The sequence below is a fragment of the Suricata suricatta genome, chromosome 4 (genome assembly GCF_006229205.1).
Source record: "Suricata suricatta isolate VVHF042 chromosome 4, meerkat_22Aug2017_6uvM2_HiC, whole genome shotgun sequence".
In the NCBI taxonomy this organism is placed as follows: domain Eukaryota; kingdom Metazoa; phylum Chordata; class Mammalia; order Carnivora; family Herpestidae; genus Suricata; species Suricata suricatta.
Window position 1 is genome coordinate 139,570,957 of NC_043703.1, and position 16,437 is coordinate 139,587,393.

A 16,437-nucleotide genomic window follows, 5' to 3' on the forward strand; every position below is an offset into this window, starting at 1 on the left:
AGACTCTCTAAGAGTTAAAAGCAAGCCAGCACTACCTTTAGCCCATAGGGATTACTCTTTTATTAGTAGAGTCTTGGGATTAGTGGAAATGTCTGTCTAATGAATGCAGCTACTATATTTGAGCACATGCCTGAATAAGCTACTTGTTGATTGAAACCTATCTATTTATAAGCACTTCTGCACGTTGTGAAAAATCCATCTGTATCACCACAGCATGGCGCCCACCATTTGAATAAAGGCTCTTTGCCATTCCACTATAAGGCCTGTCGAATGAACGCAGAAAGGAAGTATGTTGCATCTACTTAACAAGTTTTATTCCTCACTCTTGGCCAGTAAAGTAGAGTTACCTTATCTAAACAGTGATTTAGATTGATGTGGATGTTATAAAACCAGAAGTGAGAAAAAGTACTTTTCATGAGACTCACCCAGGGTTTTAACTTAGTAGATTTACCACAGTTTGGCTAAATGGTCACAAAGAGCCCAAACTAGCCATCCCTTTGCTTATGTCACAGTCTTTGAGTGGAGTCTGGAAACTACGCATACTCAGTATCATTTCTTCCTTAAATCACTGCTTATGAATAGCACACTGATAGCATGTCCAACAGAAACAAGTAGGGCATGAAGAATAGCTCAGGTGTACAAATAAGTCAATGTTTTCAATGTTTGGGGTCCTCAAGAGCGTGCTGAGGTGCCATTTGAGGTAAGGCCAAGCACTCACCCTAAAAAGGAAGCTCAAAGTCCAAGCAGGGGTCCTGTAGCTCTGAACCACAACACTCCACTCACTAGCATTTGACACACGCCCCACGGCTCTGCTTCCAGAGTCAGCATCAACTCCATGAGCTTCCTGAGTGTGGGGTTTGGGTAAAGAGAAGGCATTTTCTTTCACTGGGGTTTAACCCCTCCGCAGTTAGGGACCCCATTTACTATGCGGCTTCTTTGGAAAAAGGCTAACAAAAACTTTTCTAAATTTAAAAAAAAAAAGAGTATAATAATTTTAACAGACCACAGGCTATTATGAACTGAGATTCCACAATTTCTCTCCTTGAAGAACTTATAAACAATGACAGGCAAACATTCCAGGCATCCCATTGTGATAAAGAGAAGACAGAACTCAGCTGACCACTGGAAGCCTTTTCTAGCCCCAACACAGCAAGTTGAGAGAGTTCTGGCTATTTCTCTTTCTAACGTCCATGAACTTTAGTTTCCTGGTGATATCACAGACTTACCTAGTGCCTAGTGAGAACGCAATTAACTTACAGCTGTTGGCATGATTATTCATGCTAGTGGGACTCAATAAAGATTAAAGAATCACATCTTTTCTATTCTTCTGGTTGACAAGGCACAAAAGTAAAGCTGAAAACAGAAGTAGTAATATTAGAAAACCAAAGTTGAAATTTATAAAAGACATTTGGAAACAGCAAATATTTAAATCATGACGTAGCAATATGAAGCATCAAAGACGCTCTAGTCATGAAATACAGCAGTTTTAAGCCAATACTGTTATTGACTCTGCCGCTGGGTGACAGTACTCTAAGAGATATTAAGAATTTGGTGGAAGTTACTATTATTACCACATTCACTTCACAGATGAAGAAATCAAGTACGTGAGCATTAAGTATTAAGTGGTAGAGGTGGTAGAGATGAGGTTTTGATAAAACCCCAACATTTCCAACTTTACCATAGTACTTCCCATACATTTTCTTCAATTATGTTAAATATTCACAGAAGTAAGATTATTAAACATAATTAACAAGTCTACATCTTTAAAAGAAGACATTTAATGATCTCTTTGGTAAGATCATTTCAAAAAGAAAAATGTAGGGTATGGGTCTGGCGACTGATTCAACATAGCATTAGACAACGGGACTGGAAGAGATAATCCTTTTGTGACTTAGCTGGTGACAACTCACACTCACCAATGTCTTTCTACCTTGAGTTGAACTCAAAGGAAATCAAACTGAGAATTAAAAACTTTTAATACTTGGAAACTCTTTCAATCTTCCACTTGATTCCTGAAATCTTTTCCCTTCCCAGTATATGTCTATCCATTTTTTTTTCTTTTATAGTTTATTGTCAAGTTGGTTTCCATGTAACAGCCAGTGCTCACCGGACAAGGGTCCTCCCCCATGCCCATCATGTCTATCCATTTTCTAGTGGGGATCACCGCTGGGTATTGATAAAAAGTTCAATAAAACCTCTCTCCCTCCCTTTACGTACCTACTCCTCAACGGCTGCCGTATAAGATTTGAATGGACATTTAATGTTAACTCAGGCTCCAAGCTCACTTTATTGGTCTTTCTCACAGTTACTGTGTCTCCTGTAAGAGAAACTTTTTTTAGACCAGCGTACTAAAAAAGACAGGCAGATGGTTAAGGAAAGGAAGCAAAGGTAACCATTCATAACTAAACTTCACTGAAGATAGGTTTAAAAGACTTTTTTTTTAATGTTCAGAATTCCTGTATTTGCAGAGTATGCATTTTTAAATTTCCCACCATGACTGAAACAAAGAAGCAAGGGGTGGTAATTATAATTATTTATAAAATTATTTATAAAATAAGAACATAGTATAAAAGCAAGGGTCAAATGACTGATGTATGGGACCCAAAATTCAGCAACCCACGCCAAGACTGAGAATTCTTCACTATGGCTTTTGTAATAAGATTATTAAACTCAGCTAATGCCTTCAATATTTGTTTCCATAGACATTGCTAAGAAAGCATTTTACGGAGGCCTCTCTGTAACAGAGCACCATTTCTGGCTGTCTTCACTCATAATAACCTTATTACACAACCATCTTGAGGGCTGGCAGTATTCAAAATGAGAAGGGTCTGCCTGGGTACTAGTGGCTAATGGCTAAGTAAAAATTTGGGCTATGTCATTTTTTTTCTTGTATTTTCTTGAGTTAGAAGCTAAACCATCTCCATATTTCTAATTCAGCCAAGTCTATATCTTTCAGACACAAATACAAAATCTCAAGAAGGAAAAAGGCCTCTGTCACTCAATTCTACCCTCTTACCACTTTTGGAAAATAAAGCAGCCCACTAATGATTCTACAAACTTGCAGTGTGTGATTATTTTTTTCCTGGTATAGACTAAGTTTTTCCAAAGGATGATCTATATTGCTTTAGTCCGAGAGAGAATAAACCCTATGCTAAAAAGAAAATTATAATTTGTTTGCTCTTTGTGAAAAAATACCTCAAAAATGATAAAGATGCTGAATTCAACTGTAACTAAGCCTAAAGAAACACGGAACTTTTAACGTACTTTGGAAAGTTTAAACAGTTAAAAAAAAATCACAAAACAAAGATGTTGGCCATAAAGAGAAATTTATTTTTTTAAAAAAACAGTATCTTGTGTGTCAGATACACAGCTATGAGAGAAATTCCGAAGGTGAGGGCTCCTTTTCCAGAAAATGTTCCCAGGATGGTCAATACTGATTTCGAAACTGGTTGCTAAGGCCTTGTAGCTCTGTTACTAGGGCGTCCATAGCTGCCATTTCATCAGCTAGCTCCCTGGAAATCTCTCCATTCGCCACATCTGTGAAAAGTTGCTGCAACGCAAAGAACAAAGCAGAATTATCAAAAACGATGACAATCTCTTTTTTTAATTTTTTTGATGTTTATTTGTATGAAAGAGAGAGAGCAAGAGCAAGCAGGGAGAGGCAGAAAAAGACAGACACAGAATCTGAAGCAGGTTCCAGGCTCTGAACCGTCAGCACAGAGCCCGACATGGGGCTCGAACTCACAAACCGTGAGATCATGACCTGAGCCAAAGCCAGACGCTTAACTGACTGAGTACTCAGGGACAATCTATTTAAAATAAGATAGGCACACAGTACCACAGGACGGCAGCAATGGGAGCTTTTGCTCTGTTCATCATCCTGGAAATGTACAAGCCGCAAAATTCCGCCGGGCACCAAACAACATGCCTGACACTGTAAATTCAAATGAGCTCTGCTCTTCAGAATGGTGGCCCTAACACTGGTTACTCATTTCGATGTCACAGGACGGTTTCTGGATGAATCAGACGTTTTTCATACAACAAAATAAATCTATTCAATGTGGATACAAACAAAACAAATACATCTTATATTCAAGTTCATACAAATCATACCTTTTATGTTACTTATTTTTTTAATCTTTATTCACTTTTGGGAAAGAGAGAGACAGAGCATGGGCAGAGGAGGGGCAGAGACAGAGGGAGACACAGAATCGGAAGCAGGCTCCAGGCTGAGCTGTCAGCACAGAGCCCAATGCGGGGCTCGAACCCACGAACCATGAGACCATGACCTGAGCCAAAGCTAAACGCTTAACTGACTGAGTCACCTAGGCAACCCCTTTTATGTTATTTAAAAATTAATTATGGCCTGGGACTCACGGATCACAAAGATTATCAAGATTTGGTAAAAGCAAAAAAGCCCAGCATATTAAAATAAATAAATGTGTTCTGCTGTAAAAGGAATTGTCTTGGGAGGTATCCTGGAACACAGGTCCATACTGCCATCATGGCTGAGACTTTCTAGAAAGCCTCTGTGGGAACTGCCTGCTGAGCCAAGATAGGCACCTAAAAAAATGAGCTTCAGGATTTTACAACCACTGTGTGTGTGTGTGTGTGTGTGTGTGTGTGTTGATCAGAAATGTAACTTACTCAGCATACTATTTTTTTTTATTATTTTGAGAGAAAGAGAGAGGGGAGAAGGGCAGAAAGAGAGGGAGAGAGAGAGAATCCCAAGCAGGACATGGGGCTCGAACCCACGAACCAACAGATCATGACTTCAGATGAAATCAAGAGTCAAACGCTTAACCGACTGAGCTACCCAGATGTCCCAGCTTACTACCTACCTTTTTCCTCAGACTTGACTGATGAAATTTTTGATTTTACAAAAATTAAATTCACCGGTACTGTAGGACTATTTACTATCACCACCGTATAGCACATGACAAACGTTCTGACATATTCGAGGTTCACATGGTGATTTTTTGGAGCTAAGAGCATTCGCTTGAATGCAGGACTTCAAAAATGTTTAGTAAAGATTTGCCACATTACCGTGGAGTCAAACTGTGTACAGCATTTCCTAAGACAATGATATAAGAATGCTGCAATGGGGTTGATAGTGATACACATCTTTTAGGAAAATAACCTGAACTCACAGAGCACATCTGATTTTTGCTAAGAATTACAGTGCTTGCAAAACACCATGAATCTGCATCACTCCCCTATGAACTCAGGAGGAAGCAGAGAGAAACCGAGGCTTAGAAAGAATGGATCATTTGCTAAGGATCGTCCAGCACGTAAGTGGTAAACTTTGTTGTGTCCAGCCCGTCCCGCATTCTCCGCCAGCCCCATGCCCTCTGAGGCAAATCTACGCAGTGACGATGTGCTGCGGGGCGGAGGGTGCTCCGTCCTGGGGGAGCACAGACGGGCGACGGCCGGGGAGTCCCCAAGGTCTCGGAGGTTTTACTTCTGTGGAGTCCCTGGCCCGGCAAGGAAAGGTCGGAGACTGGTACAAACCAAGCTCACTGGAAACTATTTAACTGAGCTCTCCTATTGCACGGTCACTATTTAGAGTGTTCCCAATTTTTGGGGATTGCAATTCAGCTTAGCAAACCCAATTTGTTTAAAAAAAAAATAGGAAAGGCCTATGATCTACTACAAAATCAGAGACTCCCAAATATTATAGCAAATAAAATGCTTTCAAAGGAGGCGTTGGGAGGGAATTTTCCCCATCTTTGGATAGCCAGTTAGGATCTAATGAAAACAAAATCTAAACACAGATGATGCTGAGTCCTTCTCTTCTTTTTTTTTTTAATGTTTTATATATTTTTTGAGAGAGAGGGAGGGAGGGAGAGAGGAAGAGAAAGTGAGAGGGGGAGAGAGAGAGAGAATATGAGTAGGGGAGGGGCAGAGAGAGGGGGACAGAGGATCCAAAGTGGGCTCTGTGCTGACAGCAGACAGGCAGACAGACAGTCTGATGTGGGGCTTGAACTCAGGAACTGTGAGATCATGACCAGAGCTGAAGTCAGACTCTTAACCGACCGAGCCACCCAGGCGCCCCCTCTGAGGCCTTATTTTCAATGTTTATGAACCTTCCACTACACAGGGGGATAGGAGTATCTACAAAGACAAGACTATATTATTTGTATATTACACATACAAGTATGTAAGCATAGATTTATACATGATTAATAACTTATAAGAAAAAGCACTGCACAGAGAGAAGGGAACTAGTAGCGTCTATCCTGAGGAAATAAACAATCATGGGTAGGTTGGTGATCTAACTCAAGGTAGAAAACTGAGCTCCTGATCTGAGAAGCAAAGTCACAGAAAAGTGTGCTACCCTTGACTTTCTTTGCGAGCTGGACAGCTCAGAGACACAAAACTGAATTTATGCAGCCCAAGCTGGGTGGGAATACAGTTCTTTCTGGTAGATTACAGCTTGCAGACTAAAAGAATAGTAAAGCAAGTTAATAATCTAAAGAGGCAAAAACGATGCCCTCATCTGAAAAGATGAAGCAATTCTGGGAAGGGTTTTACACAAGTCTGGAAGTGACCTTCACTTGCCGCACACTCGCTCTCAGAGGTGTTAGGATTTGGCTGCAACCCATGATTAAATAGTGAAGATGAGTAGGAATGAGAAGAGAGGGGCGCCTGGGTAGCTCAGTCGGTTAAGGGTCTGACCTTGGCTCAGGTCATGAGCTCGTGGTTCCATGCTGACAGCTCAGAGCCTGGAGCCTGCTTTGGATTCTGTGATCCATAGGGATTCTCCCTCTCTCTCTGCCCTGCCCTCACTCACACTCTGTCTATGTGTCTCTCTCTCAAGAATAAACATTAAAGAAAAATGAGAAGAGAAAGCACTGAATCGTGTTAGAAGCTATATTCCTTTAAATTTTCCTTCCAAAGGTGTACCCCACACCTGGCTACACAGACTTCCCAGGCTCCGCCCCACGCCTGACCTGCCACAGGCGGAGACTCAGAGTCCAGGCTCCAAGCCACTTGCCTCGGGGACACTTCGGTGTCCCCATCATCCCAGCACTCATTCACAAGGTGGCGTTGGTAGATTTTATGTGTTTTAGTTGTCAACCTGTGTCACCCACCTACCTTAACAATGCGACATCCATATACTGCCTACTTAATATCTGTCTCTCAACTTTTTTTTTTTTTTAGTCTTTATTTTATTTTGAGAGAGAGAGACAGAGAGTGAGCAGGGGAGGGGCAGAGAGAGGGAGACACAGAATCGGAAGCAGACTCCAGGCTCTGAGCTGTCGGCACAAAGCCTGATGCAGGGGTCAAACCCACAAACTGTGAGATAGTGACCTGAGCCGAAGTCAGATGCTTAACCGACTAATCTACTCAGATGCCCCGAACTTTTTAAATTTAAATAAAAGTTCTCTTTTAAAGGAAACGTTACATTACTGTAAATAAAAAATAAGCAATAATATTCATGAAAATGTAGGTTTGATGGGCTAGTTATACTTTTTCTAGCATGTATTGAAATAAATATACACTAAAATCAAAAGTTTAGGCACTCATGCTCTTTCTCACCCTCAAAAATAAATAAACATTTAAAAAAAATTTTTTAAAAAGTTTGGGGCGCCTGGGTGGTTCAGTTGGTTGAGCATCTAACTTTGACTCAGGTCATAATCTTACAGTTCATGAGTTTAAGCCCCACATCCGGCTCTGCTTTGATCCAGATCCTGCTTTGGATCCTCTGTGCCCTTCTCTCTGTGCCCTTCCTCCTCTTCTCTCTCTAAATATTAAAAAAAAAAGTTTGGCCAAGTGCTATCGGTAGCGTATGTGCCACACTTTGGGGAAAGTGATGACAAGTAAAAGAGCATTGGTTTAATATAACTTGAAGAAAGCAGTATGGTTGGATCATAAATATTAATTTCAAAGACTCCTGAGTTACCCACGCAAAGGGTGGTCGAGCCATTGGGCCGATGATGCCCCCACCAGGACAACAGACCACCTGGTCTAAAATGTCATGCGGGCCTCAAATCACTCCCGTTGTAAGGACGGCCTCGGAGCCATCATTCATATTGAACACCCTTCTTCCTGTGACACTTCGAATGAACTCACATTTCACTCTTACCTTTGCTTTGGACAACAAGCCCTGTAAATTGAGTCGAACTGAGGAAAGCATCTGTACGGCCTCTTGGGGGCTGGATTTGGTTTTACTGTGTTTTATAGCCACTGACAAATAAACAGGGGAGAAAACATGCATTAAATACTGGTCATGATCATTTACAGCTACAAAAAACAATTGCTTAATTGGGATTTTATAGTACAGACTCTAGAAATATTTCTACATGGACAGTTTTTATTTTGGTAAAAGGACAATAATTATGTGCACAATTCTCTCCATTATCCTTCTTAACACTTACTGCTAAAAGGAGAATTTTGAGGAAAATAGGTGATTTTTGGTAAGTTACAAGTCATCGGTCCAATTTTAGTATATGTGCTGCTGAGGCGAGCACGGTAAGTTACAAGCCATCGGGAAGAGACCCTAAACACAGACACACACACGTACACAAACACACACTAGTCAGGCAAAAAGAGACAAACTAACTGAACACAAGGTGCCCACGGAGGGCAAAACCAGTTATGGCAGATCTTAGTGTAGCTTCCCAGGGCACCAAGTCCCTATAAAGGACTCACAGGCCGGAGAGCCCATTTCTTCCTAAAACGAGAAATTACCAAGTGAGCATAACCCTTGCTAGCGGAAGGCCTGGCTAGGAAAGCTTTATAAGAACGAGTGAGGAGCTTTTTAAAAATACACCTGACAACTCTCCACTGGTTGGTTCTGGTTTTTGTTCTTCTGAATTATGCTGCTACAGGCAGGCCTATACCCAGATCCAGTTATAAAACTACGCTAACCAGTACGACAGTGCAAGTCTACTTAGCACCCTCGGTCTCAGACCAGGCATGGGGACTAGGCGTCTTTCTAGCATGCAAACTCTCATCAGTTGGTGGAGGCTGCCTGTGCCTGGCAAAAAACTGTTTTATCATTAATTAATATCTTCCATGGTTGGTGAGAACCAAGTGTGACATTCACATTTCAAAATAATACTTAGACTTTGACATTTCTTAGTTAAGGGTTGGAAGAATGCACCGTAGTCAACAATGTTCAACGCATTTTTAAAGGGCACAGTTAACCTGGAGATAGTGAGGATTATGATGTCTGTGTCCCTTAGTAGCAGAAAACCTGACTGCCGTGGCTGAGGGACGTGGGCTGTTAAATACCTAGGAATGGATCAGAAAAGGCCATGATTCTTTTTGTTGTTGTTGTTGTTGAGAGCGAGAGCGAGAGAGAGCGCAAAAATTCAAAGGGGGAAGGGGTAGGAGAGAAAGAGAGAGAGAGAGAGAGAGGGAGAGAGAATCTTAAGCAGGCTCCACACCCTGAACAAAGCCCCAATGCAGAGCTTGATCTCACGACTATGAGATCATGGCCTGAGCAGACATCAAGGGTCAGACACTTAACCAACTAACCCACCCAGATGCCCCGTGATTCTTTTTTTAAATCTTTATTTTCATTCTGAAAAACAAAACAAAAATAGAGCAAAAAGACAAACACTATTAGACCCCTTCCTCAATCCCACTTCCAAAAGGCATTAGAGACAAAGACGTGCTCCAGAAGGAGAGAAATAAAATGTTTCAAATGACTAGGAAATCCAAGACAGCAGTGCTTTCTCCAGGTAGACCGTAGTTAGAATGCAGAACTATTATTTTAAAAGTTCCTGGATGGCAAAGAAGGAACCAGCTTCTGAGCAAACTTTCCCCGAAAACAGAATAGCAGAGGCTGTAAATGAACTGTCCCCAAACAAGACAAAGGGGCCCAACATGACAACATTGTTATAGAAAGGTCTCGGACCCCAGTAGACAGTGTAATGTCTTCTCCAGCCTTCTGAAGTGCATAGCTACACTTACAAATAGCAACCCAAACGAGTAAACTAAGTGGAGATTATTTTTTTAATCTTACATTTCCTTTTCAGAACTGAGCAAGGTGGACAAGAGAAGAGAAGACAAGAGAAGAGAAATCCAGTTCATCCTCATTTGAGCACTGGTATACAAAAGCAACAAAGGAATGGTAAACATTTATCTTTATCAGTCTAAAATATCACCAGAAACTAAAGCTGAGCATCACTCAACTACCCTTAAAATGTTGTTGAGGAACCGACACCTAAATCATTAAAGTAAAAGGGATTTTAAAAGAACAGACACTTGTTTTTCTCCCACTATTGCCCTGATGAAAAACAGTGCCCAAAATAGTTTCGAACCAACTTTAAGATACAAAATGAAGATTTCTTTCCTGCAGCACTTATTTCTTTAACTTGTGCATTTATACTTGACAGATTCAATAGCAACACTTAGTGATTACAGAAAATATCTTGGCTTTGACTGTTACAAAGCTAGCTGTTCAAAGAAATGTTTAGGGTTGGCAATTTGAAGTAGATAAGATAAATTCTTCTAAAGAGATTGCACCTTGCTATAATTATGTACATAATACACATGGGTATGGGGGTCCCCAAACCTGGTACCATATCCATACAGGTCAAAGGCATAAGAAATGAACTCCATCTAAGCCCACCCACAATGAGGCCAACACAAGCCACATTAACTGTAGCCACATTCCATGGGTCTATCAGCAATGACCTCCACCTTATCTACTCTGAATTTCACTCAGACAGAGAGCAGCACATCTACCCGATCTGCCAAGCTATAGACAGCCCAGAAAACTGGACATTTATATCCTCTTTCAATGATATCAAAGACCAGAAGTAGAATCATTAACTACTAAGCCCATTTCTAAACTGTCTGAATGTTCTGTGACTTCTTTAGAGGCACATTAAACATTATTCTTGTTCGTTTTTCTCTTTTTAGTTTTGAATGCCTTATCATACAGCTCAGATCCTCTGCTCCAGAAGGACAGTGCTGAAAGGAGAACGTAAGAGATTAACATTTAAATCATGTGTATATGTTTTCATTTACTTCCTAACAATCATAGGTAGGTGTTACCCCCCATTTTACTGATGAGAGAACTCAGGTGCAGAGAGAAGTTAAGTCATTTACCCAATGCCACCTATCAACTATGTGGTGGAACTAATCCTGGCATTGAGGTCTCCCTGATTTCAAGGGTCTACCTTTTTTATGGTCTCTTGTTGGCTCCCCTGTTACCGTATTAATAGTTGAAGTTACAGGAAGACTTTAGGTTAGGTTCATAGTCCCTGTGATCTAGTTTTTAAAAAAAAATCTTTTTTAATGTTTTAATTTTTTTTATACAGAGAGAGACAGAGCATGAGAGGGGAAGGGGCAGAGAGAGAGGGGGACAAAGAATCAGAAGCAGGCTCCGGGCTCTGCGCTGTCAGTGGGGCTCTGTGCTGTTCAACGCGGGGCTTAAACCCACGAACGTGAGATCATGACCTGAGCTGAAGTCGGAGGCTTAACTGACTGAGCCACGCAGGCGCCTCCCCTGTGATCCAGTTCTTAACACTGTGGTTCATCATCTTATTTGAACTGTATTTCCAGGGCCTCACACAACCATATTCAATTATAGATATAGCAATGTATTATTAAATTTAACTGGCATATTTTACATTCATGCAAACAATTAAAAGGAGCCTTATCTGGAATATATTTACCCAATAGGCATACAACTTTATATGTGAGGTTATCCTTCCCCCCAGATATCACCCACTAAATCGCCCAAAGGCAGGGATAGAATTATATTTTTTATTTCCTTTGTATATGCCATAGCTCTTTGTACATTGCTCTATACTCCAGTAATCTATGTATTTCGGATGGTATTTTCATTTATAAAGGAAGAATATGAGTCAGCAAATGTCAGCAGATTTCCTCGCTACTGCATAGCCACAAGTAGACTCTGTGTGCCGTGAAGAAGGGTATTTCACGTACCTAAAGCCCCCACCACCTGTCATTTACTCAGACAGCATTCGAGTCTCTCCCCCGCAGACTAATCCGTCCTCTAATTGTTCAGATTACTAAAGTGCTTACTACACAGTAGCTGGTCTCAGAAAGATTTGCTGAACCAAATACAACAATTCCAATGCAATGAAATAATCTGTTATCTATAACAGGACTTCACTTCTGACAAATACTTTGCCAGTAAGAATACATTAAAGCATGGCAGGGATATCGAACGTTACATCAAATACCATGTGCGAGTCCTATGGCGTTCTGAACCACTTCCTTAAATGAGGTCATATCTTTCTCCCAACGACTGGACTGTGTGTCACACTTGTATGCTTTGGAGAGACACTGGAACGCCTGAGGACAGAGAAAGAACAACTTCAGAATAACAAGTACAATTCACATTTCAAACCCGGCTTCCTGGAAGTCATATGGAACTAATTCCAACTTGAAAACAGCGTCCAATGTCATGCAGCACAGTCTTGACAATTCTCATCAAAGAAGATGCACACCCAACAGCAATAAGCAATTAAAAGCAACCAGATGGATGTACCTGGATAGAGACACTTCCCTCCAATAGAAAAACAGAAAGGCCAGGTTTGGAAATCTCGAAGAAGGGTGCACACCTTTCCTCAGGATTGGCAGCCATCAGCTTATGAGGCCCGTTTGGAAAATGAGGCATGAACTTGGGGACAACTACGGGATTACTTATAGGTGTGTGTACTCACAGAAATGTGAAGTACTTTCACAGCTCCATCTCTGCAGACTCTTGAGGGAGAAGTCACAGAAGAGAGACTTCAGACTACCTTGGGTCCCGCATGCACAAGGCCGCGTAATTTGAGAAGAAATGAAAGGACAGCAAGTAGGAGTGTGTGCATGCGCGTGTGTCAGTCGTGTTCTCTGGGCAGACAGGCAATGGCAGAGCCAGCAGGGCGGGCAGGGAGGAGAGACGGTTAGCCATCCCACCGATGAGCTGTCCTGCCGCAAGTTCCAAACTCAAGCAAGGAGCACATGTGATTTGTTGTGAATGGTTTGAAAAGAACAGAAAACAGTTATTTCAACCTCAGAAACCCTGGGGGCTCCTTTAAGTTCTAAGATAGAGGCCAAAGGCATTACTTAGTGTAACTGGTGTTCTGGTGCACTTTCAAGAAAGGAGACGGGTGACCTTTGTAAAGCATTTTGTGTTTAGACTTAAAAACTCTCCTCCAATATTATCTGGTTCCTTTTCTTTTTCCCTTCCATGGCCCGCGTCTCAGATCTGAATGCTCTTCTGTCCTTGAGCCCATCTACGCGAGTCTTGAGCAAGGGGCCTGGGGAAAGGGCAGCAGGGTAAATACTGTGGACAGCTGTTCTACAGGGAGCAGGTCAGACAGAGCCCTTTGCAGAAAGCAGAGAACAACAGTGTAAGAAAAAGCCACGAAAAGAGAAAAGATGAATGCTTACAAGTCTTAACCTGTCTGCAATTTCAAGTACTTATGATAAAGATTCTGAAGCAAGACGGAGGACGTATCTATCAATAGCTGAGCATATCAAGCCTCCCTTTCAAGCTATTTAGCTCTGCCTCCAGCCATAAGAGAAGCAGGTCCCCCGCATGTAATTCAAGCAAAAGGCAAACACCCAGGAGGACTGGAAGAGGACTTACCTTTTCATTTTCCTCAGGCTTCTCACTCTGCCCGTTTCCATACAGTTGGGCATACAGCCTCCAGATTTCTCCATCATTTGTCACTCTTGAAGTCACTCTGCCAAGTAACTCCCGCAGCTTTCCTGTGAGGCCAGTTGCAACCTCTCCACTTCGATCAGTCATCCCATTGAGCACTGCCCTGACCAGAATTTTAAGGACCTTAAAAAAATGCACAGAACAAACTGGTAAGCCAAAAACAACCAAAAAATTACAAAAAACAAAGGGTTACCATCACCATCATCAATGACAATAATAGTGAAAAACCTGGAGACCTGTTGGAAAACCTTTATACTTTTTATTTAAAAAGATTTTTTTAAACATTTTTATTCATTTTTGAGAGACAGAGGGCTAGGAGGGGAGCGGCAGACACAGACACAGACCCAGACAAATACAGATTCCAAAGCAGGCTCCAGGCTCTGAGCTGACATCAGAGAGCCCGATGCAGGGCTTGAACCCATGAACTGTGAGATCATGACCTGAGCTGAAGTTGGATGCTTAACCAACTAAGCCACCCTGACCTTTACACTTTTCACAAATAAAAGTCAAGTAATCCTGAACCATTTTCTAGAATCGCATACTGACTACCTCTCTGGACTCCCTTTTAAGGCTCCTTCGGGGACTCTTCTTTCACAGGTTCAATGGCCCTCTCTTCTCAATCTGAGTGCTCTCTCTGAATGATCTGATGGACACCTGCAGCTTTTAGGAATGTAAGCTCAGACAATGGCCCTAATCACATATAGCAAAAAAAAAAAAAAACTGAACTGGAGAACATTTAGGTGAGCTTTTTCCTTCTGGTTCGGACAAGATCTTCACCTGCAAATTCACACTACAATCCCAAACGTGTATTTTTACTTCTGAAAGTAATAAAATTCATATTATAATCCCTCCCATTCATGGCTTTAAATCTGAAAGTAGCAGGGGAGAAGAGACTATATGAACTACTACTATATGCACGACCAACAGGTGATCATTTTTTAAACATTTCAAGGATTAAAATGTTTTAAAAGACACGGTCTATTAAAATAGTTACTATCAAGTACAAATGAAGCATCCTAAATCAGTAAAATACTTTGCTTTCTCAGGATCTGACAAGTGGCCCAATATTTTATTTCTTCATGTTACTTACACGAGGAGACAATGGGGGAGAGAAACTTTTTAGCCTTCTTGCCAATAAAAATGGAAAGTGGCAGTGCACGTGTTTGAGAGGGGAAAAGTTGGAGAAAGAGAGAGAGAGAGAGAGAGAGAGAGAGTGTGTGCGTGTGTGTGTGTGTATTTGGTGGTGTGTGAAGGAAATGGTAAAGGGTAAGGAAGTGGCGTGTCTATGTGAACAGGAGCAGGGTGGGGGGAAGGGAACTATAGACAGGCAAACACCAAAGCCCCTACACAATTCATATGCAGATGTCACAAGAAGGGAGTGGGACCTTGAACTAGAATGGAAGCAATGACAAATGTCTTCATAGCCTCTCTATCTGCATGTTCCTTCAATGGCCAGATATATGGCTGGATCTGGAGCTTAGAAGAAAGTTCTGTAAGCAGGAATAGATAACAGAAGTCAGTCATGGCCATGGCAGATATTATTGCCTTAAGAGATTTTTTTGGGTAAGAATCAGATTACAGATAGAATCTTTTTTTTTAAGCTTATTTATTTTGAGAGAGAGAGCGTGCACAAGCAAGGGAGGGGCAGGGGAGGGGGGGGGAGAGAGAGAGAGAGAGAGAGAGAGAGAGAGAGAGAGAGAGAGAGAGAGAGAATCCCAAGCAGACTGCATGCTGTCAGCACAGAGCCCGATGTGGAGCTTGAACCCATGAACTGTGAGACCATGACTTGAACCGAAGTCCAGAGTCAGATGTGCAATCAACTGAGCCACCCAAGCACTCCCAGACAGAATTTTAAGAAACACACACTTAAGAGAGGATTAACAGAGGTCTATAGCATGAGTGAGACTGAAATGGGGTATTCAGAAAAACAGGAGAAAGTGATGTTATGGAAACCAAAGAAGAGGAAGCTGTTAGTCTCCTACGCCAGTCTAGGGCTAGAAGACTCCACTGGATTTAGCAATAACAAGGGTTAGTGACTGTATCCAGACCAAATGCCAGAAGGAGGATAGGAGACATTATGATTTCAGACAAGAGGCGTACAAAGAGAGAGAAAAAAACTAAGAAAACCAAGGCAATTATTAATAACATTATAAAAACCAAAGAGCAAAAAAAAAAAAAACCCACCTACCAATCATAGTATCCTGTAATATTTTGAATTTTATGTGTAAAGCAGAGAAAGTGGGTGATAGGCACTGAGGAGGGCACTTGTTGGGATGAGCACTGGGTGTTGTATGGAAGGCAATTTAACAACAAATTATATTGAAAAAATAGAGAATATTCATTTAACCAAAAAATTTAATATAAATATATTAAGATAAAAGAAGCAGCAGAGATGCTGATATAAGGAAGTTAGGTCCTTGCTTACTATAATAGGAAGTCAACAGATAATACCTAAATTTGGTTAATAAAAACTAGCAGTATGTAACTTACAAAATACAGAAATGTGCAAATGGCAAAAGGAATACTAATAGTATGTACTAAATACTATTTACCCCTTTGGGGAGCAGGATCTTGAGGACTAGCAAGGGGTAGAGCAGGAAATTGCTACATTTTGTTATAAGCCTTTTACGATTATTTAATTCATATAGATGTATGTGTTATTTTAATAAAATAAGAATTTAATTTAAAAACAGAAAAGGCAAGAATACATTCCAAGATCAGAAAAGAGGCAACCAAAACAATGGCAACATGAATATTCATTTATTAGATTTTACTTGAAATGTATGTCCTTGGCA

At 41.1% G+C, this 16,437-nt stretch overlaps 1 protein-coding gene and 1 long non-coding RNA gene across 2 annotated transcripts in view; one reads left to right on the top strand and one right to left on the bottom strand.

Annotated features, from left to right (window-relative positions):
• Positions 1-1,530: 1,530 nt before the first annotated feature.
• Positions 1,531-3,053, top strand: LOC115290176. The gene is made up of 2 exons (XR_003908002.1): positions 1,531-1,600; positions 2,938-3,053. It is a non-coding gene; the product is annotated as an uncharacterized LOC115290176 (long non-coding RNA).
• Positions 3,054-3,309: 256 nt separating this feature from the next.
• Positions 3,310-16,437, bottom strand: part of TTC27 (tetratricopeptide repeat domain 27) — a 183,141-nt gene continuing 170,013 nt past the window's right edge. The window contains exons 17-20 of the mRNA XM_029937972.1: positions 13,568-13,765; positions 12,171-12,282; positions 8,090-8,190; positions 3,310-3,550 (exon numbers count right to left, since the gene is read on the bottom strand). Coding sequence (XP_029793832.1) covers positions 3,428-3,550; positions 8,090-8,190; positions 12,171-12,282; positions 13,568-13,765 — 534 coding nt within the window. The 3' untranslated portion in view covers positions 3,310-3,427. The remainder of the gene's footprint in view (positions 3,551-8,089; positions 8,191-12,170; positions 12,283-13,567; positions 13,766-16,437) is intronic.